General features: G+C 37.7%; 1 protein-coding gene across 17 annotated transcripts in view; it reads right to left on the bottom strand.

Moving 5' to 3' along the window:
* The window catches only part of MGA (MAX dimerization protein MGA), a 158,511-nt gene that overhangs the window by 35,406 nt on the left and 98,587 nt on the right, over positions 1 to 24,518 (bottom strand). For all 17 annotated transcript variants that reach the window (XM_032251220.1, XM_032251213.1, XM_032251214.1 and 14 more), the window contains 6 exons: positions 22,982 to 23,113; positions 22,641 to 22,745; positions 20,610 to 21,271; positions 18,171 to 18,516; positions 4,460 to 4,686; positions 2,118 to 2,303 (listed from right to left, as the gene is read on the bottom strand). In XM_032251220.1, the coding sequence (XP_032107111.1) occupies positions 2,118 to 2,303; positions 4,460 to 4,686; positions 18,171 to 18,516; positions 20,610 to 21,271; positions 22,641 to 22,745; positions 22,982 to 23,113 (1,658 nt within the window). The remainder of the gene's footprint in view (positions 1 to 2,117; positions 2,304 to 4,459; positions 4,687 to 18,170; positions 18,517 to 20,609; positions 21,272 to 22,640; positions 22,746 to 22,981; positions 23,114 to 24,518) is intronic.

The following is a 24,518-nucleotide window of genomic DNA, read 5'->3' on the forward strand; positions in this document are numbered from 1 at the left end:
CAACATCAAATGGGAGAATGTATAATTGCCCAGTGGCAGTAGGACAAGAAACTCTTATTAGTGTTATTCTCAAATGTCCTGCCTCTCTACATGTTTGAGAGATGCCTAATCCCATTTTTTAAAATTGAGAAAATGATCTTACCATCAACCAAGTTTCAGTTAGTACTGGGATCAAATGGCATAGCATTTAATTAGGATTATATGCTACAAATAACTTTACTTTGAAAAACTAATTTCTTGTGTCTTTATTGATAAAAGTTTACCTTTTAAAAATTCATTCATGGGTATTTTAAACAAACTGGAGAATAGGGAGTCCCTGAAAGCCTCACTCAAACCTACCTTCTCAAAGCTGGGAAAATAGAGAAGTTTTTTTATCCAAAATGATATAATATAAACTAAAAGTAGTATATTAACTACTTTAAAAACTTGATGCTCTGTCTTTCCTCTTTCTCATTAAGTTTATTTTAAAGAGTTTTTATTTAAATTGTTAAAATTGTTAGGAGAGAATTTTAAAATATACTAAAAAGGCAATTAAAATTTTTTCCTCGTAGATATATAGATATTTTCCTGGCTTAACTACATAATTTTTTAATATAGGTAATAAAGCTTTTACTTATGAGATCTGAAATAAAAACTATAAAATTAGGTGGGTGTGGTGGAGTGCTGCTGTAATCCCAGCTACTCGGGAAGCTGAGGCAGGAGAATTGCTGGAACCTGGGAGGCAGAGCCTGCAGCAAGCTGAACTCATGCCACTGCACTCCAGCCTGGGCGACAAAGCAAGATTTCACCTCAAAAATAAAATAAAATAAAATAAACTATTGTCATCCTTATTCTGTTTTAAAATACAAGAGCTTTTCAGAAGAACTGGCATTAATGCTGCCTTTATGAATGTCTTTCATCGTTAATTTTCCAGGCAATGAAAAACGAAGGATAGAAAATTGGTTGGATGTCCTTTGTTTTTCCTCTTCATTTAAAGATAATGTTATTCTCTTTATCTCTGCAAAATAATCACTAATACATGACTTACAACATAGTCTCAGCTCAGTGCAACCTCCACCTTCCAGGTTCAATCGATTCTCCTGCCTCAGGGTCCCGAGTAGCTGGGATTACAGGTGCCCACCACATCTGGCTAACATTTTGTATTTTTAGTAGAGACAGGGTTTCACCATGTTGGCCAGGCTGGTCTCGAACTCCCGATCTCAGGTGATCAGCTCACCTCAGCCTCCCTAAGTGCTAGGTACAAATGCGGTTTGAGTGCAGTGGCTCAAGCCTATAATCCCAGCACTTTGGATGGCCAAGGCAGGCTGATCATCTGAGGTCAGGAATTCAAGGCCAGCCTGACCACCATGATGAAACCCCATCTCTACTAAAATACAAAAAATTAGCTGGATGTGGTGGCGGGCGCCTGTAATCCCAGCTTCTCAGCAGGCTGAGGCAGGTCAATCACTTGAACCCAGGAGGCGGAGGTTGCACAGAGATGAGACTGCGCCACTATATTCCAGTCTGGGCGACAAGAACAAAACTATGTCTCTAAAATAAATAAAAGATTATCATAACAACAACAAAAAAAAAGAACAAGAAAGAAAAGAAAGAATAATATTTTTTTTTTTTTTGAGACAGAGTCTCACTGTCACCTAAGCTGAAGTACAGTGCCATGATTGCAGTTCACTACAACCTCCAACCTTCGCCTCCCAGCTTCAAGCAATTCTTTTTCCTCAGTGCCCCAAACAGCTGGGATTACAGCCATGCAGCACCAGGCCCAGCTAATTTTTTTTTTTTTTTGTATTTTTAGTAAAGATAGGGTTTTGCCATGTTGCCCAGGCTGGTCTCAAACTCCTGGGCTCAACTGATCTGCGTGCCTCTGCCTCCCAAAGTGCTGGGATTAGACACATGAGCCACCGCACCAAACCAAGAAAGAATAACACTTGTAATAACCCTAAGAGACATACCATACAATAGGTACACAGAGAAATAAACTGACATACATGTCACATATGTCTTCTCTGCCCTGCCCTGCAGGATAATTAGTAAATTAATCATTCTGATAGTAATGTAAATCTTAATACCAAAAACAGGGAATTGGAAGTTAAAAAGAAACTATGGAACAAGAAACTCACCTTTGCATTATTATGGTTCTCAGGGCTAGAATGACATGAACTCTGCTGCTGAAATGATGGAGATGGGGAGGAGGAAGAGGATAGTTGTCTCTGGTCCTCTTTTTTTCTCTCATATACTCGAACTCGAGCACAAGTCATCATACTTTCAAAGTACAAGTAGACTGGATCTTTGTCCTCTTCCCGAATCTGTAAATTTCATACAATAAAACATTCTATACAATGGGAAAAAAGTCCCCTAGACTCCAAAAGAAAAGGAATTTTTAATCTTTTTTCCTGTAACAATAGTTGAAATTTTTTAATGCAAACTTTAAAATCAAATAGCACAACTACAGTTCATATGTGCTGAATCTTAGGGCAGTCAGAAAGGATCCAGTTCTGTATCAGGAAATTTCAGATCATACCAGAGCAGTGCATTTCAAATTATCTATGGTGAAGGATACACTGTTAGTTACAGTCCCTCACAGACTGATACTTTAATAAATACAATAAATTACTAGAAAAACTAAATACACGTAAAATTTAAGTTTTTTTAATATTAGATTCAGTCTAACCAACTTGCAGTAGAAATTTATCAATATTTACTCTTATTTTCTATACAGTTAACCCCTAAACAACACAGGTTTGAACTGTGGGGGTCCACTCACATGTAGATTTTTTCCACCTCTGTCACCAAGACAGTAAAATTAAGCCTTCCTCTTCCTCCTCACACTACTCAATGTGAAGATAGTGAGTATGAAGACCTTTACCATGATCCATTAATGAATAATAACTACATTTTCTTTTCCTTATTATTTTCTTGGTAACACTTTCTTTTCCATAGCTCATGTTATTTAAAGAATATAGTATATACTATACATAACATAAAAATGTGATGATTGACTGTTTATGTTATTGGTAAGGCTTCCAGTCAACAGTAAACCATTCAGAGTTCAGTTTGGGGGGGAGTCGAAAGTTACATGTAGAATTTTGACTGTGTGGAAGATCAGTGGTGCTAACTCTTTTTCTTTCTTTCTTTTTCTTTTCTTTTCTTTCCCTTCCTTCCCTTCCCTCTCTCCCTCCCTCCCCCCCCCCCCCCTTTTTCTCTTTCTCTCTCTCTCTCTTTCTCTCTCTCTTTCTTTCTTTCTAGAATGAGTCTTGCTCTGTCACCCAGGCTGAAGTGCAGTGGCACAATCTCAGCTCATGGCAACCTCCGCCTTCCAGGATCAAGCAATTTTCCTGCCTCAGCCTCCCTAGTAGCTGGGATTACAGGTATGAGCCACCATCCCTGACTAACTTTTTGTATTTTTAGTAGAGACAGGGTTTCACCATGTTGGCCAGGCTGGTCTCAAACTCCCAACCTCAGGTGACCCACTGGCCTCAGCCTACCAAAGTGCTGGAATTACAAGTGTGACCCACCATGCCCAGCTACTCTTGCCTTTTTTAAGGGTCAACAATACGTATTTCATCACAGACCGGAAACAGTTTTATATTATAACAGCTCTGCTACAGAAAACACACTCAGTAGCATCGTAGTATAGAACTATTCTTCAATCTAATGGACCAGGAAGACACATGAATTTGATAATAAGACTTGCATAAGCCATTAACACAATGAATAACTTCCTATCTTTATTTTTTCCAGTCTAAGTCTCACTCTGTTGCCCAGGCCAGAGTACAGTGGCATTATCTCGGCTCACTGCAACCTCCAACTCCCAGGTTCAAGCGATTCTCCTGCTTCAGACTCCCGAGTAGCTGGGACTGCAGGCATGTGCTACCATGCCCAGCTAATTTTTCAGTAGAGATGGGGTTTCACTATGTTGGCAAGGCTGGTCTTGAACTCCTAACCTCTTGATCCACCTGCCTGGACCTCCCAAAGTGCTACAGGTGTGAGTCACTGCGCCCAGCCAATAACTTCCTACTTCTACCTACAAGTTTTAACAGTCACATTATATAAACTGTTACTTTAAATCTTAAACTTTATTGATAGTGTTGTGCATTTTAAAATTTGCTTTTAAAAGTTTTTTCTTAATGTTTTTCAACTCATAATACTGCATATCTTATTAATATTCTACAATATAGGAGTAATATCTTTAAAAAATTTTTTCAAGCCATATAAAAAAGCCCATCAATGATCTTGAAGAGAAAATGGCTATTTTTTTAAATTACTACTATTCATTTCTACTTTTAAGACATTTTAAAAGTGCCAGCACTAAACTGATTAAAATAGAAAGAAATGAAGATGACTTATAAATATATTACTGAAAGCAAAATGATTCACAAAATAACCAAAAATCTGGTTGAAACACATCATCTTTACATATGACTTTGGTAACTTGTAATAAAAGATTAAATTCCAGACTTACCACAGGATTGGGTTTGGGAGTATATGACCGTGCAGCTTTAATTCCAGTGACCAGTTTGCCCTTCACAGTAGTAGATAAAACTTCTGGTTGAGGCAATAACAATGGTTTCATAGGCTCAATGACAGAAGGCGTGGGGATATAAACTGGTTCTGGGTCTACTTCACCTTCTACTTTTACCCATAATGGGTAATGTCGAACAGGCTGTTCAGGCTCTGTTTCACATATAGCTTAACAAAAGAGAAGAGTAAGATTTTAGGTGCTTTTGGCAACAAAAGATCAATACTGAGGCCCTGCCAAAACAAAATACGTTCCCTACAAAAGGCAGTTAACTTGTTAAAATAATCAAATAGATGCCCCCTAAAAAAGGGCATTAAATTGCATTCATATACCTTAATTTATTCATCAAAAATCAAATATTTGTTGAACAGCAGCTATCAACCAGATGCTGTTTTAGGCACTAGAATGAACACAGCTTATTAATAAAACAAAGTCCTTGCCCTCAGAGTTTAAAATCCAGTAGAATAAGACAAACTAATAAATACTAATATCAAGTAAAGGTAGGCCATGCAGAAAAATACAGCATGGTAATTAAGGAATGAAGAATTAAAAGGGGATGCCATTATATTTAGCAGGGTCAGAGAAGATCTTACTGCAAAACATCTTTTTTTTGAGACAGAGTCTCACTCTGTTGTCCAGGGTAGAGTGCAGTGGTGTGATCTTGTCTCACAGCAACCTCCGCCTTCCAGGTTCAGGCGATTCTCTTGCCTCAGTCACCAGAGTAGCTGGGATTACAGGCATGTGCCACCATGCCTGGCTAATTTTTATATTTTTAACAGAGATAGGGTTTTGCCATGTTGGCCAGGTTAGTCTTGAACTCCTGGCCTCAAGTGATCCACCCACTCTGGCCTCCCAAAGTGATGGATTATAGTTGTGAGCCACCGTACCTGGTTAAAAAGATAACTTTTAACTACACTTTATTTCTAAATAATAACAAACATTTACTAAACCTTACTATTCAATAGTTATAAGCATTGTTCCAAGCACCTATACTAAGTACTTCATGTGTTTTAACTCCAACACTTCTTGAGAAAGATATTATTATTCCCATGGTACAGAAGCTGAGGTTCAGGGATATCCAACCACTAAGAGGCAGAACCAGAATCAAACCCTGTCAATCTGATTCCAGAGACCAAGCCATCATTGCTGCATTCTAATGACAAATTGTAATCAAAAGACAACCTGAACTCAGCATAGGAGCAAACAAATTTATGTCAATATGGATGCAGCGAAATCCAACTGAGGTAAAAATCATACTATCAAGAAGTTCTGTACACCTTTCCACAATTTATATCAAAATGTCAAGTTAAACACCATTAATATATGCAATTTTTACTTGTTAAAAAATAATCCCAAAAAAATTCTGCACAAAGGGAAACATGGATTACTTAATCAAATTAAAAAGAAGATCTAGGTTAAGAGGCTCCTGGGTTTACTTATTTTTTTTAAGAGTCCAAGTCTCACTCTGTAGTCCAGGCAGTGGCACAATCATGGCTCACTGTGGCCTCCTGGCTCAAGTGATCTTCCTGTCTCAAGCTTCTAAGAAGCTAGATCTACAGGTACATGCCGCCATGCCTGGCTACGTCTTAAAAAAAAAAATTTAGGTGTTAAGAGTTGATTAAAGGTAATATAAAGAAAAAAAAATGTTGTTTTTTTTTTTCAGAGGCCAGGTCTCATTATGTTACCCAGGCTGGTTTTGAACTCCTGGCCTCATACAATCCTATGGCCTCAGCCTCCTGAGTTATTGGGATTGCAGGCATGAGCCACTATGCCAAGCTCTATTGGTTTTATTCTTTAAATAAACTGCCCATTCCCATAAGGAAAGCAGCTGTAGTGAAGCAAATGTATTTCTGCATTTTAATGGTCAGTCCTCAAAGAGAATATACAGCTGGTTCAAAGCCAAAGCCCCAAAACCTTTTACCTAAAGTCACATAAAATGTGACTGAGTGACATTCATACTTAATTCAAATACTCAAATTAATCTTTCATGACAAAGCAGAATCTAAAATGCTACCTGATTTTCGTAAGTGGTATATTTGCTCTGAATATTAAGAACAACTGGTGAAGAACAACTTGTCTAAGGGGCTCCTGAGGTGAACATAAGAGCACAACCACAAAATACTGAATAAAGGTTCAAAAATTAAAATATGGGGTGAGGGGTGGGGACAGCAAAGCTAGAAAGTGATTGAGTCAATTACTTAGCCAGCTGTAGTCTCTGTCATCTACCTTTTAAAACGTAGCTCCTTTATAATATACATTTAAACCCAAACGTTTCTGAGCTGTTTTTTTATTTTGAAACAAATTTTGAGACTCTATCATCCAGGCTAGAGTGCACTGGCACCATCATGGTCAAGGTCACAGTCTTGACCTCCCAGACTCAAGTGATCTTCCCATTCATTGCCTCAGCTTGTAGCTGAGACTACAAGCACACACCACCATGCTTGGCTAATGCTTTTTAATTTTAACTTTTTTGTAGAGATGGCACAAAAGTTTCTAAGACACCAATCTTCATGCATGCATTCAAATATTTGAATTTCTACTACGTATTAGACTTTGCAGATACAACAATGAATAAAACTGACAAAAATCCTTGCCCTCAAGTAGTTTTTTGGGGGAAGTAAGATGAGACAGGCAGTATGACGAATAAGGAAAATGTGTTCGAATACGGTTAGGTGCCTATGAGAAAAAACAGGAAAGAAAATAGGTAGCATGTGTACTAAGTATGTACAAGTATGTCTTCTGAGATTTGCCCTCCCAGTGAATGGGGCATTAAGGGGTTCTACCACACATCTGGTAAAACTTTCTTGTTCCGTGTAGCTCATTATTTTATATACATATTAATTATAAGACAAAAACAAAAATGCCTTTAGGGCAAGACATCTTGGACTTCTATCAACAATCTTTCAAGGATTTTCTAAGCCTCCATAAACTAAGCATTATACCAAGTAAAAGTCCCTTACACCTTTTTCTTTTGAAATAATAACTACAAAATACACAGTACAGTACTTCCTAAAAAAAAAAAAAAAAAACCTCTTAAGATGTCAAGAATGATTATTCATACTTCTCTTAATCTCTCACAGAGAATCAATGACAATTTTAAATTTTCAACTGTGAATAAGCAGAAAATGGTTAACCTGTCATCAGAGTGGGAAAAAATGAGATATGGAGCTTCGAATAAATAGGAGAGTTCATAAAAGGAGCTAATTAAAAAGGGAAGAGTTCAGTTCTGTTTATAACATGTTTACAATCGGAAGGACAACAACATACTAAAAATAGGGTAGGGAGCTAGGTAAAGTAGCTCACACCTACAATCCTAATACAGAAGCCAATGTGGGAAGATCTCTTGAGGCCAGGAGTCCAAAACCAGCCTGGGCAACATAGCAAGACCCTGTCTCTACAGAATATAAAAAGCTTTAGCTGGGCATGATGATATGAACCCGTAGTCCTAGCTACTCCAGAGGTTAAGATGGAAGGATCGCTTGAGCCAGGAAGATCAAGGATACAGTTAGCTATGATTAAGACACGGCACTCCAGCCTGGGGGACAGAGCAAGACCCTCTCTCTCAAAATATATGTAAATAAATAAAATAGCATTGGAATTAAAAATCAGGACTGTCATCGACAGAGTCTATAGCTGAAGCCATGAAAACAGACTCCCCACAAAGACAAGAACAAGACACTGATCCCTCACACTCCACTGGCCCACTGTTCACTTGATTCCTTTACATAGCCTACGATCCAAGATAGATCATCTCTTTATTCCCCCTATAATGACACTAGAGAGTCTCCTACTCTTTGCCTGAAACTCAGGGAAAAAAGAACAACACTAGACAGGAAAAAGCAGAATTAAGGGGAGAACCTGAGTAGCACATATTCATTGACATGAGTCAAGAAAGGAAATTAGTTTTAACAAAGAAATGATCTCCTCAATTCTACTGAAATGCCTCCTAATACATATATTACTTTCCCCAAGTCCCCTAGCTTTCTCACCCTGTCTTCTAGCTTCTCATTAAGTCTTTTGTTTATGACACTTAAAACTTTACAGGAATTTAGTTACTTGTGGCACTTAAAATTTCAGTATGTATCTTTTCATCATATACCTATTTCATCAAATTGACAGTAACCTCTTAGAGAGATGGACTTGTTTTAATTGCCTGTATTCTACCTCCTCACTCCCAGCACTGTCTACAGTAGTTGCAGTATAAATGAACAGCATTATACTTAGAAGACTTACAGAACTTCCATGCTAATATAGCACACTAAAACACCATGTTCTTCTTCCTCTCATTTCTGTAGGCATTTTGAATATCTTTATAATGAAATATAACACTTATAAAGAAAAGTACATAAACAATGCACAGCTCAATACATATTAAGAACTATACATCCATGTAAACACTATACGAGAAATAGGACAGTGCTATCAATTCTAGAATACTTTCTCAATCACAATCCCTCCTCTTCCTATAAAAAAGGAACTTAAATGATAGCTACCTCTTTGCTTTCCTTTTTCTAATGTCAAAGTATAACTCCTAAATATCATAGCTTAATTTTGCCTACTTTTAAAGTTTATATTAATGAAATCAAAGATTTATTCTTTTACCTGGCTTTTTTCCCTCTCAACATTATATTTGTAAAATTCATCTATGCTGATACACATAGTTGTAACTCACTTATCTGCACTGCAGTATGCTATTTCACTCAATATTCATACTACTGTTTATTCTTCTATTGTTATTAAACATTCGGGGTTGTTTTCAGGTTTTAGATACTGTGAGAATCATGACCGTAAATATTCTTATATAATGCAGTTCTGCTTGTTACACTGGAGTCAAACTGCTCCACCAAGGAGATAATGAATCTTCAACTTTAGTAGATACTCTCAAACTTATTTTGCAAAGTGGCTATACCTATTTATTTCTCCATAAGCAGTATAGGAGATTTCCCATTGTTCACTGTCTTTATCAACAGTTGGTATTATCAGAAGCTTGTAATGATAACCATTCTGGCAGGCATGTAGTAGAATCTCACGATGGATTTAGATTTCTCCAATTAGAAAGGAAATGTTCAACATTTCACTTTATGAAATGCTTCTAAAACTCTTGCTCATTTATTCTACAGGGCTGTTTATTATTAATTTGCAGCACCTTTATATATTCTGGATATAGGTCCTTAGATATCACAAATACCTGCTTTCTTGTTGTAGCTGACAGTTTCATTTACCTAATGTCTTAAATCTCTGAATTTATCTTTTTTTAATTTTATTTATTTATTTGTTTTTGAGAAAGAGTCTCGTTCTATTGCCCAGGGTGGAGTGCAATGGCACAATCTTGGCTTACTGCAACCTCCACCTGCCAGGTTCAAGCAATTCTTGTGCCTCAGCCTCCTGAGTAGCTGGGATTACAGGCACACATCATCACAGCCAGCTAATTTTTGTATTTTTAATAGAGATGGGGTTTCACCATGTTGGCCAGGCTGGTCTCCAATTCCTGACCACAAGTGATCCACCCACCTCAGCCTCCCAAAGTGCTGGGATAACAAGCATAAGCCACCGTGCCCAGCCCCTGAATGTCTTATCTTAAAGTTGTCAAATGTGTTGATCTTTTCCTTAAGAATTGGTTTTCTTCTGTCATGTTTAAGAAATTTTTCCTGCCGGGCGCAGTGGCTCAAGCCTGTAATCCCAGCACTTTGGGAGGCCGAGGCGGGTGGATCACGAGGTCAAAAGATCGAGACCATCCTGGTCAACATGGTGAAACCCCGTCTCTACTAAAAATACAAAAAAAAAATTAGCTGGGCATGGTGGCACGTGCCTGTAATCCCAGCTACTCAGGAGGCTGAGGCAGGAGAATTGCCTGAACCCAGGAGGCGGAGGTTGCGGTGAGCCGAGATCCCGCCATTGCACTCCAGCCTGGGTAACAAGAGCGAAACTCCGTCTCAAAAAAAAAAAAAAAAAAAAGAAATTTTTCCTAATATGAGATCCTGTATACATTTGCCTGTATCTTCTAAATGCTGTATTGTTTAGTAACTGAAAATTAGGTTTATAACATACCTATAAATTATTTCCATGTATAGTGTGAGAAATGAATAGTTTCTCTTTTTTCCCATATGGATGTACAATAATCCTATCACCATCTGTTGAAAAGTTCATCCTTTCCTTATTCCTGTCAATTCAAGGGTTCATTTATGTTTTAATCATTTTATTTTATTTTTTTATTTTTGATAGAGTCTCGCTTTGTCACCCAGTGCAATGATGTGATCTAGGCTCACTGCAACCTCGGTCTCCTGGGATCAAGAGATTCTCATGCCTCAGCCTCCCAAGTAGCTGGGATGACAAGAGCACACCGTCATGCAGGGTTAATCTTTTTTTTTTGTATTTTTAGTAGAGACAAGATTTCGCCATGTTGCCCAGGCTAGTCTCAAACTCCTGAGCTCAGGCAATCCGCCCACCTCAGCCTTCCAAAATGCTAGCATTATAGGCGTGACCCATCACACTTGGCCTTAATTTTTATTTCTGAGACAGGGTCTCACTCTGTCGCTCAGGCTGGAGTGCAGTGGTGCTATCATGGCTCAATGCAGCCTCAACCTCCTGGATTCAAGCCGTACTCTTGCCTCAGCCTATCAAGTAGCTGGGACCACAGGCCTGAGCTACCATGCCATTAGCCACATTTTTTTTTTCTAATTTTTAGTAGAGACAGTGGGGTCTTGCTATGTTGCCCAGGCAGGTCTCAAACTCCTGGGCTCAAGTGATCCTCCTGCCTTGGCTCCACAAAGTGCTGGGATGACAGGCGTGAGCCACAGCACCCAGCCTGTAGCCTCTCTATTCTGTTTTACATGTCTATTCATTTTATAGTCAAGCCAGTATCTTCCATATTAAAAGTGGTAGTCTTATAACTCTTGATATACAGTAAATCCTTCCATCCCGCCATTGTTCTTCAAGGTTGACCTGCTTATTTCTAGGGCCTTTGCATTTCCATGTAAATTATAAGTTCTGCTTTTCATGTTTCATGTAAAAAGCTGTCAAAGTTTTCATCAGAATTGCAATAAGATCACCAATGAAAATGAGAACCACCAGATCTGCTTGCTGAGAGCCATTTTTTAAATAAAAAATAAATGTTAATAAAAAATAAAATAAATGTTGACATTTTATCAATTTAACAGTATTCACTATTAATATCATAAATTATCTCCTTTAATCTGTTATATGGCAAATTATATAAATATTCATAACTAAATCAAATTTCTATCCCTAACCATATATATGTATTTTATATACATGGACATATTTACTAATTACAACATATAATGTCACCATAATTTAGAACATTAATTTTTTTTCTTTTTTGAGACAGGGTCTCACTATGTCACCCAGATTGGAGTACAGTGGTATGATTTCAGTTCACTGCTACCTCTGCCTCCCAGGCTTAAGTGATCCTCCCACCTCAGCCTCCCAAGTAGCTGAGACTACAGGTACATGCCACCACACAAGGCTAATTTTTCGTATTTTTGGGAGAGATGGGGTTTTGCCATGTTGCCCAGGCTGGTCTTACTCCTGAGTTCAGATGATTCACCTGCCTCGGCCTCCCCAAGTGCTGGGATTACAAGGGTGAGCCACCGCGCCTGGCCAGGTACATTCTTTATCAAAGTTGTTTGGACTATTCTAAGCCCTTTGTTTTTCCATAAAAATTTTAGAAACTTGCCAATTTCTATACCCCAGAATCCTGTGAGGATTTTGATTAGAATAGCATCAGCAGATCTATAAGCCAATTTGTAAAAAGTATCCTACCAGTGTCTTCTGATAAATGAAAATAATATATTTTTTCCATTTATTTAGGCCTCTTAATATTACTCTCAGCAATGTCTTATAGTTTTTGGTATATAGGTCTTAGGCATCTTTTACCAGTTATCCTTAAGTGTCTCATCTCTTTGGATGCATTTTAAAAGGTTTATTTTTAAATCTCAATTTCCAATTGTTCACTGCTGATATATACAAATACGTTGCATATTGATAACGTATGCTGCAACCTCATTAAACTGACTTGTTGTTCTAGTAGCTTATTTTGTAGATTCCCTAGGATTTTCCTATCCAAGAATAAAGCCAATTTTTCCTTCTTCCTTTCCAATCTGGATACCTCTCTCTTGATCAAGTCTTACTGCACTGGCTAGAACCTCCTGTGTATAATGTTCAAAAGAAGTGGCAAAAGTGGGCATTCTTCCTCATTCCCAGTCTTTGGGAGGGAACACTCAGTCTTTTATCATTAATATGTCAATTGTAATATTTTTCAGAGACTCCAGTTTCCAGTAGAGAAAAATTCCTTTCTATTGCTAGTGTGCTGACAATTTTTACCAGAAATAAATTTTGTCAATCTTCAAAAATATCTCTTAATCAGGTGGAGTTGAAACACACCAGAAATTTGTCATTTCCACCTCAACGAAAATTGGCATCAGCAACGTATAAATCCCAAAACATCTTATGATGCTTACTTCAAGAAGCAGCTGCAGAAGCCCAGACACCAGGAAGGTGAGATCTCTGACACAGAAAAAGAAAAACAAGACTACAGAGCAGTGCAAGATTGGGCAGAAAGCTGTGGACTCACAAATTTTACTAAAAATCAAAGCTATTCCTTAGCTCCAGGGCTACCTGTGATCTGTGTTTGCCCTGAAGAATGGAATTTATCCTCACAAAATGGTGTTTTGAATTTCTTAAGAAACTAATAACTGATAATACTATGGATATCAATACCACATATATATATATGTGTATATATATATATTGCGATGATGATACGGTCCTTTTTAAAGTCCATTGTAACAGCAAACTATGCCGATTTTTTTCAAATTTAAACAAATCCTACCTACACTTCTAGGATATACTCCACTTAGCATGATGCAGTATCCTTTAGATATACTGTTGGATTTGAGCTGCTAAACTTTTATTTGGAAATTTTTCATCTATATTATAGTTTCTACCTCTATGTTATTAGTCTACCGTTTTCTTATAAAGTCTTTTTCTGAATTGAATATCAAGGTAATGCTGGTCTCATAAGGTGGGACAATTTTATGGAAGACTGCATCAAATGGGATTTATTCTTTAAATGTTTCGTAGAATTCAATAGCAAAGCAACTCGGACCAGAGTTATTATTATAGGATTTTCCACTACAAGTTCCATTCTTTAATAAGCATATGGCTAAGCAGTTATCTATTTCTTCTTGAGTTTTGTAGCTTGTGTCTTTTAAAGAGTTTCTCCATTTCATCTGATTTGTCCAATTTACTGGCATAAAATTGTTTGTAATATTGCCATATCATCCTTTCATTGTCTGTACTTAAGTCACCTTTCATTCCTAATATTAGTAATTGTTTTCTCTTTATTCCTCAGTCTAGCTGCAAGTATCCATTTTATTAAATTTTTTTCTTTATATATATTAATTTACAGGTATATTAAGTGGGCTTTGAAAACAGAAATGCCAGGTTTTCTTTCCTTTGGTACTACCCACAACAGCTAGGCACAGTACCTCTTCATAGCCAGCAGTGTTTTTTGACAAACTAAAGGGTAATCAGGTGATAAAAGTGAAGGCCAAATGAGACTACAACAAGATGTAGAATTAAAATTTCAGAAGTTGTACCTTACAAGGCAGAAAAAGCATGAGGACTTGGCAGTCCCATACAAGATACTCAGTATCTTTATAACCTTGGGGAACAAATCACTAAGCAGTCAATTAGCTAATTTGTAAAATGGAGAATAAAGCCTCCTTATCATATAAGGCTGCAGGTTTAAATGATATAACCCTCATAGAGTGCTATGCATAAGAATGTCCAATAATGTTAGCCATCTTTTTTTCAGCAATGGATCGAACCATTAAAAGAAAAAATTTAGGCCGGGCGCGGTGGCTCAAGCCTGTAATCCCAGCACTTTGGGAGGCCGAGGCAGGTGGATCACGAGGTCAAGAGATCGAGACCATCCTGGTCAACATGGTGAAACCCTGTCTCTACCAAAAAATACAAAAAATTAGCTGGGCATGGTGGTGCGTGCCTGTAATCCCAGCTACTCAGGAGGCTGAGGCAGGAGAATTGCCTGAACCCGGGAGGCGGAGGTTGCGGTGAGCCAAGATCACGCCATTGCACTCCAGCCTGGGTAACATGAGTGAAACTCCGTCTCAAAAAAAAAAAAAGAAAAAATTTAAGTCTGTTACAATGACAAGAAATGCATTATTAAGTGCCTAGATTTTATCCATTGAGATCACTAATTTTTTATTTAAATATTAACTACATAATAAAAATCAAAAAACTAAAACTGTGCTAAAGAATATATAAAGAAAAAACAAGTGTTCCATCATATCCGGTAGTGCAGTGACAAGTGACTACTTTTAACCATTTATGCTTATTTTTAGTGGTTACACTCAATCATAACACTCAATTTCATAACTTACTTTTTTTCCCCCAGTTTCCACCTACCTTTTTGCAAAACATACTAGTGGATTTCAACTTTTTCCAGTTTTTATACTTTTTTCTTTGTACACTTTTGGTCTTGGCAACATGTTTACCTCTAAGAACTCTTTCCTATTTCTACTCCTTTCACATACCAGTTGTAAACAAAAATATCACCCCTCTTTTTTTATCCTTCCCTAACAGCACAAGAAAACTGACGGTCCCTAGATAAGGAATAGAAAGCTTTGCTTTTTATAATAAACTGTACTGCACTTTTTATAATAAACTTCTATAATAAAAATAAAACAAAAAAAATACTTTGCTAATTGGCTATCGGAGTTTAATTATGGTCAAGGATAGGACACAGGTTGAAGAAAATAATCAAAAAGCAGCAAAGCCTAACCGATAAGCAGTACTCCTGCTTATGTGGGCTTCTGTAACTTACTTTTGTTGCCTTCAAATGGAAATACGCTGTTTTAAGCATAAGAAGGAAGTAAACTCAGTAAGGAGATATGAATAGAATTAAACAAATAAATCTACACTATGCTTCGTTTTAAACATTTAAAATCTTATTTACACAAAGATCATTTAGGTATATAAATACACTATAACTCACTTAAACACTAAAATAGAAGTAAGAATAGCCTGGCACTGCTCACAAAACAGGAGAGACCAGAAAGAGATCCAGGCATCAATATATTTTAATATATTACTACAGGTGACATTTTAATCCAGTAGGAAGTTTATTTCTCAATAAGTGATGGTACAACTGGCTAGGCATGTGGGGGAAAAATGATTCCCTACTATAAATCTCACATCAAATAAATTCAGATACAATAACACTTTTTTTTTAAGTCTATAAAAGTACTAGAAGAAAATATAGTAGGCTGGGCGTGGTGGCTCACGCCTGTAATCCCAACACTTTGGGAGACCAAGGCGGGTGCATCACCTTAGATCAAGAGTTCAAGACCAGCCTGACCAACATGGTGAAACCCTGTCTCTACTAAAAATACAAAATTAGCTGGGTGTGATGGTGTATGCCTGTAATCCCAGCTACTTGGGAGGCTGAGGCAGGAGAATCACTTGAACTCACTAGGCATAAGTTGCAGTAAGCCAAGATTTCAGCAATGCACTCTAGCCTGGGCAACAAGAGCAAAACACGTAACAAAAAAAAAAAAAAAGAAAGAAAGAAAATATAATTAAATATGTTTAAAATCTCAAGGTTAGAGAAAGACTTTCTGAGCAAGATTTCAAAGACAGAAACCAAGCACTTTGGGAGGCCAAGGCAGGCAGATCACAAGGTCAGGAGTTCGAGACCAGCCTGGCCAGTATGGTGAAACTCCATCTATACTCAAAATACAAAAATTAGCCAGGCATGGTGGCATGTGCCTGTAGTCCCAGCTACTCAGGAGGCTGAGGCAGAAGAATCGCTTGAACCCAGGAGGCGGAGGTTGCAGTGAACTGAGATCACGCCACTGCACTCTACCTAGGTGACAGAGTAATACTCCATCTCAAAAAAATAAAAAAAGACAGAAACCATAAAAGGAAAGACTGCCAAGTTTAACTATCGCTGCTTTTTCACTGGGGGTTGATTGACAGTAGGGTAGGGAGCCTTGAACAAAATGAAAATGTAAATTACAAAAATATAACCCAAAAAAAAAATACTGTAAAGCTTCTACAAACTAAAGGAAAAAAAACAGCCACTCCAATAAAAGTTAGCAAATAATTCAAAAGGCAATTTACAGAAAAAGTTTATGATAAATGGTCAAAAGACTTACCACAGAAGAGATACAAATCTAAAACAAAATATCAATTTCTGTCTATCCAAATAACAGTTTTAAAAGTTTTAAAATATTCAGTATTAGAACAGAAAACTACCTGGGCACAGTGGCTCACACCTGTAATCCTAGCACTTTGGGAGGCCAAGGCAGGCAGACTACCTGAGCTAAAAAGTTCAAGACCAGCCTAGGCAACATGGTAAAACACCATCTCTACTAAAATACAAAAAAATTAGCTGGATGTGCTGGCAGGCACCTATAATCCCAGCTATTGAGGAGGCTGAGGCAGGAGAATCGCTTGAACGCAGAACTGCTTGAACCCAGGAGGAAGAGGCTGCAGTGAGCCGAGATCTTTCCTGCGCACTCCAGCCTGGGCAACAGAGCAAGGCTACGTTTCAAAAGAAAAAAAAAGAGAGAGAAGAGAGAATAGAAAACTGGCACCATCCAGTATCTGACTACTGGCATATGTCTAAAGTTGGTACAACTCTAGTAACGTATACAAATGTTTAACATGTACACACTGTCACAGCAATTTCACTTTTAATCGTCTATTCTGAAAATGGATATTCATCACTGTACAGTTTATAATAAAGAAAACCCAAAACGGCTAACTATCCAACCAAAGCCATTGTAACACAAAACCATTAAAACTAACACTATAAATTAGATCTACAATTGTTGATATGGAAAGCAGAACATGATCTTATGATAGAACATATACTGAAATATTAATCACCTCTGATTAAAATGACTACAGAGCAACAGGAAATGTAAATATGAAATTGCCAAAAAAGGATTATTAATCCCCTGATAAACTAAGAAAACTTTTTCAATTATATGGTAAAATCATTTCAATATATTTAAACAAAATACGAAGATATAACAGAAATGAAAAAAAAATCAATAATGAAGTAACATTTAACTTGGGTCTGCATCTACATCGTATTTTATCCTCCGCTCCAAAAATAAACTCCAATTTTCAACAGAGTACATGATCTTCAGCTTTATCACACTCCTACTTTGTCCCCAAATCTCCAACAATGACCAGAGGGTCTTATTGCAAACTTCTCCTTTTAGAAAATATGACGCATTATATAGATCATCTGTAGTCTTTCCGAGGAAAGTACATGTGTCTACCTGTGTATGTGCACAAACGTGCACAATCCAGAAAATGGATGAAACTCAAAGGTCAAAGACATTCTAGATCAAGTAAGAGTATGTATGATCTAAATTTAGCACTAAAAAGCAATTCGCAGAGAAAAATTCAACTTAAAACAGGCAAGAGTTTGTGTGCATCTCAGACAGCCAGTCAGAAAGAGCATGTAAGGATAATAAGAAATCTCAAAACTCTTATTGGATAATTGATTAGGATTAAGGTAGGTTGTATTATTCTAAATAACCATACCTATCCAAAAAATGATACCACACAGTTTTATCTCTCAATTAATACTCACTGTATTCTAGCTTCTTTCTCTTCTTTTTCTCTTTCAGTTGTTCCTCCTCCTCCCTGACTCCTTCTTCTTCTTCCCTTGCCTCCTCTCCCAGAGTATCATAAACAATTGGATCTCGATGAGCAGCCTTCCTCTGAAAATGCTTAGTTTTGGATCCTCCTTTAACAAGTACAACTTTTCTTTTCAAACAAGTGCAACCAAACATGCAGTCTGGTCGGCGGCAGTGAGCAGGTTGGCGCTTCTCCAAAGCTAGACTGGAACATACACAACCCAGTCGACAGAAGTCATTGTTGCATGGAGGGGCTCGTTTCCTTATAATTGTGTGGATAGGTTTAGTTTTGAGAGATGCCTAAAGTCAAAGTAGAAAATTGTAATTCCACTAAACTCTCCCCCAATACCACCAACAAATTATAGTCATATACTGGATTGCCTTACTCTCTGATTTTAAGTACTAATAGCACAAGACTAATGCAGATTCAAAGGACATGAATATAACCAGGGCTGTAAACAATCTGCCATTCGAATGCTTAGTACAGACAATTATGAGCAAAATTATCAAGGATGGATTTATTTTCAATACAAATCATACCTAATGTTCTAAGGCAAAGATTAACAAAGGTTGAGACCGACGGGCCAAATCCAGCCTGTTTCATAAAGTTTCACTGGAACACAGCCAGGCTAATTCATACACATACTGTCTGAAGAACTACAATAGCAGAGTTCAGTAACTGCTATACAGAACACATGGTCTGCAAAACCTTAAATATTCTATCTGGCCCTTTACAGAAAAAGTTTGCTGATCCTTATTCTAGGGTAATTAATTGAAAAAAAGAATAGGATAATACACAAATAAAAGTCTTTATGAAGGATTAATAAATAAAAAACAATATGCATTTAGTTCCAACATCTGATCATCTTCCATTCCAGAATTCAGTCATAGAATTACAAAATGGAAGGCACAAAAACTCATGACAAAGGCCAGGTGCAGTGGCTCATGCCTGTAATCCTAGCACTTTGGGAGGCCGAGGTGGATGGATAGCTCGAGCCCAGGAGTTTGAGACCAGTCTGGTTAACATGGCAAAACCCCCTCTCTACTAAAAATACAAAAGATTAGCCAGGTGTGGTGGTACGCACCTATAGGCCCAATTACTTAGAAGGCTGAGGTGGGAAGATTGCAGTAAGCTGTGATCATGCCACTGTACTCCAGCCTGGGCAACAAGAGTGAGACTTTGTCTCAAAAATAATAAATAAATAAATAAACATGCTGTGGTATCATTTCACATGCTTCAGAGGCTGCTAAGATAGATATATCAATCAATTGATCAAAAATTACTTCCTAAGGCCGGGCGCGGTGGCTCAAGCCTGTAATCCCAGCACTTTGGGAGGCCGAGGCGGGTGGATCACGAGGTCAAGAGATCGAGACCATCCTGGTCAACATGGTGAAACCCCGTCTCTACTAAAAATACAAAAAATCAGCTGGGCATGGTGGTGCGTGCCTGTAGTCCCAGTTACTCGGGAGGCTGAGACAGGAGAATTGCCTGAACCCAGGAGGTGGAGGTTGCGGTGAGCCGAGATCGCGCCATTGCACTCCAGCCTGAGTAACAAGAGCGAAACTCCGTCTCAAAAAAAAAAAAAAAAAAAAAAATTACTTCCTACATCCCTTGCCATAAAATTCTTTAAATATAAAAATAAAATAAGTAAAAAATTATTAATACAAAATTTCACAAAAGACAAAAGGCTTTTCTCCACAGATTTTAATTTTGAATTTCCTGGGATTTAGTATATTTTAAAAGCATAATTTTCAGGCCAGGTGTGATGACTCAAGCCTGTAGTTCCAGTACTGTGGGAGGCCGAGGCAGGTAGGCCACCTGAGGTCAGGAGTCCGGGATCAGTCTAGCTAACGTGGCGAAATCCCGTCTCCACTAAAAATTAGCCAGGTGCAGTGACATGTGCCTTCAGTCCTAGTTACTTGGGAGGCTGAGGCAGGAGAACTGCTTGAAACTGGGAGATGAAGGTTACAGTAAGCTGACATCCTGCCACTGCACGGTAGCCTGGGCAACAGAGCGAGACTCCATCTCAAAAAAATAATAAAAGCACAAATTTCAAAGTTGTGTTAACAAGATCAGCAAATATACTTTCCCATATGTTGGAGAATGAAATTAGAGATTTTGAGAATGGCCAGCTGCCTTTATACAGGAGAGAGGTGTTATTCAACAGTGCAATTGTACTGTCTCCCTCTGCTGGCGGGGAATCTACATCTGAGTGTCTAGTTGGTAAAGAACAATAAATGGGGACGACATCACCTTAGTTCTCACAAAGGTTCTAAATGCTAAAAACTGGCTGATCACCCTGCCAAAAAGTCCGGTTCCCATTACCCCTCACTAACCTCACACTTTTTCTAGCCAAATACTAATATGCCTCCAGAAAACAGCAGCTACTTACTTGGGCTGTAAGTAGAGTTGTTAAGGATACATCTGCTCGCTCTTCTGTGATATATGTCCTTGGTTTTCCTTCCCAAAGCGCACAGTCTTCCAGATCCATTAGCTTCACCTGAGATTTAGACAAGCCTGGAGGGCGACTTCCCTGTTGCTGTTGCTGCTGCTGCTGCTGTGCCTGCCGCAAACTAATCTGCTTTGGAAATGTATTTTCATCTAAAGTTGGCACAACAAAGTTATTCGCCTGATTTTCTGAGACGGTGCCTGAAGAATTCTTGGTAACCTTATCTCCTAGAATCATATGAGAGTATTTCTGCTTTGGTGAAACAGGGTATGGTAAAATGGATTTATAAGATGATTTTGTTCGGCCACTGAAAGTTGCCTGTCTATTTTGAGACTTTGCCCTTCGAGAGGCAGGTGCTACAGAATGAGGTTTCAAAGAGTAAGAGGTAGAAGGGGAAATAGTAGATTGCTTCTTTAGTACACTATCAAGTGTTCGTACATAGCTGGTACTCTTGGTGGGAAGCTGATACACCACAGGAGATGTGGGAGCATTAGAAGAGAAACCCATGCTTGTTTCCATCAGCTTGCCTTCATTTTCCAAGTATTCATCTAGCTTATCACTACAGAAAGCAGAACGATTTTTCAGTGAACTTTCTGAATTTCCACCTAGAAACAAGAAAACACAAAATGCTTAAAGAAATCTAGGACAGATTTGTGAATCACCACAAAAACACTAAAAAAGGCCAAGAATTCTGAGCTACAAGCTACTGAATCTTCTATATTATCCCTTAGGTGGGCAAAGTGACTCAAATCTATAATCCAGCACTTTGTCAGGAAGAAGCAGGAGGACCGCTTGAGGCTAGGAGTTCAAGACCAGCCTAAGCAACATAGCAAGGCCCTGTCTATAAAAAAATAAATTTTAAAAAATAAATTCATTAATAAATAAACTATCTTTCCTCAGAAAGAAAAAGAAAAAAAAAAAAAAAAAGTGACGGGAATGAGTCTCAGATACTAATGACATTAAAATCCATTCTCTAGTCTTGGGCACTAATCACATTAAAATCCATTCTCTAAAATTATGTCTTACCCTAAAATGATCACATTACATCATTTATTGAGGCACTAATGTTTAAGAAGTCCTAACAATATAATTAACCTAAGAATATTCAACCTTTAACAATATTTGACCTAATTAAAGAGACCAAAGATAAGTAAAAACATAACAGGGGAAAAAAAAGAATTAAATTAAAGCAGGCCTCAACAGAAGGCCAAAAGATTATTTAAGAGATTGGCCAGGAGCCGTGGCAAGTAGTTGGGACTACAGGAATGCGCCACCACATCTGGTTGTTTTGCATTTTTTGTAAAGAGGAGTTTTGACCATGTTACCCAGGTTGGTCTCGAGTTCCTGAGCTCAGGCAATCCACTCACTTCGGCCTCCCAAAGTGCTGGGACTACAGGCATAAGTCATTATGTCCAGCCATAAAATTTAGTTTTTAAGAAACAAAAAAATTAAGTACAAAGACATGGATTACACTGTTATAAACATAGTGAAAAGATTCAAAGGTGAGAAAAACTAATTTGGACAACTGGCATATTTATCTAGTTAAGAGTATAAATTGCAAACAAACTCAGTGAACAAGGAAAAGCACTAAAAAAGGAGACCAAGAAGGACACAGTCAAAATGCTTGGATTAGAAGTTTACTTTGAAGTATAAGACTATCGGGAATCACTATACAACTCTGAAGTATACAGTTCTAAACTAATGCTTGAGAATGATGTTTTCTGTAATTGCAGGAATAGAAACAACAGAAATGCTGTTAAAAAGTCTGCAGCAATTATTTAAGCCCAACTGAACCTCAGGGTTGTGACTATAGGAAAGTGGGTAGCAGACAGAAAACAGCAAAAGACAAGTATTTTCAGTTCATTTTAAATCATGGAGAGAAAGGATGAAGAAAAACAACAAAGGCTTACTTTTAACAAAAGGTTGTTGGTTACATGTTTCAGAACATTTACAGAATTTTTAAAAACTAATTACCTTCATTCCTAGATGCAGAAGCACTATGAAATTTTCCCCTCCATCCCTTGATCTTAGTGAAATCATTGGTTTTCCCTGTCCTAGAAACAAAGGGAAATCCTGCATCTATAAAAGAAAAAGTCAAAGAAATGACCAAATTTCTAGCAGGCCAATATTATGGACCTAATTAATTAATAAAACTTCAATTTAGTAAGTATATAAATCACTTATCAAAACTTTAACAACAAAATATCTTAGACCGATCTTAAATATCACCAATAAATGTAGCTTTTTACTTACATCACAAAAAACGTAAACTTCAAGAAAAATAGTGTTTGACGTTGCAAATGTTACATACTCACCAGGAGAGGCAGGGTTGGTTCCTGTAAGGTTCCAAAATGGAAAGCTAGTGGCTGGAGCCAAAGGTAACTGTACTCCCAAGTATTTAAGATCAATGCTCATTGTTGGATCCACTGAATTCAATTTTAAGCCCACTACAAGAAAAAAGGAAATCATATTCCCATGGATCAATCATAAATCATATTATCTCCCTTCTTTTTTTTAACTTGTGCCTGGGAGATGGTAAGGGGTAAAGTCAAGAGAGACAAAGGAGACAGTGAAGAGCAAAAGCAATGAAAAACAAAAACAGTTAAAGATTCACTTTAAGGTGTCCCCATGATCCATACCATCTGGTATTACACATTTGTATAACCCCCCTCACCCTGCTGAGTGTGGTAGGCAGGGCCTCTAATTTGTTTCTAACCAACAGAATGTGGCAAGGGAAATAGGACGGGCATGATAATGTGCATGTGATAACACAAGTTATCCATCTTGTTGGAGCTGCAATGAAATAAATTTTTCCAACGAGCTAAGGGAAACTGGAAGCAGATCCTTCTCCAACCAAGTCTTTGAGAAACCAGGCCTGGCCAGTATTTTAACTCTAGCTTTGATGAGACCATAAGCAAAGTACCCAACTAAGCAATACCCAGACTGCTGACACACAGAAACCGTAACAGTAAACATATCATTTTAAGTTGCTAGGTTTGTGGTAATTTATTAAGATAACTAATTTAAAAATGGCAAAATTCAGATCTTTTGTGCTTTAACTCTTCGTGGCCCAGATAGTTTCTAAGGCCATTAATACGAACTTGCCATAGACTAAGCTGCTGGTCTAATTATGACTACTGGTTCTCTAGTTATTATTGACATTTATGGTTAACCAAGCCTAAAAATATTATGACTTCCTTATGTATAGGTTAAGAGGCAATCTTTTGGGAAGTTATTTAACTTAGAGTTTAATAAAACTGAGGCCAAAAAAGTTCAAAGAGAAAGTGTTAAGTATCAGCTGTGCCCAGTGGCTCACATTTGTTATCCCAGCACTTTGAGAGGCTGAGGCGAACAGATCACTTGAGGTTAGGAGTTTGAGACCAGCTGGCCAACATGGTGAAACCCCATCTCTACTAAAAATACAAAAATTAGCTAGGTGTGGTGACATGTGCCGGTAGCTACTTGGGAGGCTGAGGCAAGAGAAACACTTGAAACTGGGAGGCAAAGGTTGCAATGGGCCAATATCATACCACTGCACTCCAGCCTGGGGGACGAAGACTCCATCTCAAAAAAAAAAAAAAAAGCAAAGTGTTAAGTATCACTGTAAAGCCATTAAAAGGCACAAGTATAAGTTCCCAATAAAAAGCTCACATAGTGCTGGTTCTCTAACATGTAAAGACATTAGGTAGATTATGAACCACATGGTACCCTCTACATAAAATCTATCTGAACAAAAGATGGCAAGTCAGGCACTGTGGCATGCACCTATAGTCCCAACTACTTGGAAGACTTAGACAGGAAGACCACTTGTGACCAACAGTTCAAAAAAAAAAAAAAAAAAAAAAAAAAAAA

The sequence above is a fragment of the Sapajus apella genome, unplaced genomic scaffold (assembly GCF_009761245.1).
Source record: "Sapajus apella isolate SASKATOON/1434 unplaced genomic scaffold, GSC_monkey_1.0 scaffold74, whole genome shotgun sequence".
NCBI lineage: Eukaryota > Metazoa > Chordata > Mammalia > Primates > Cebidae > Sapajus > Sapajus apella.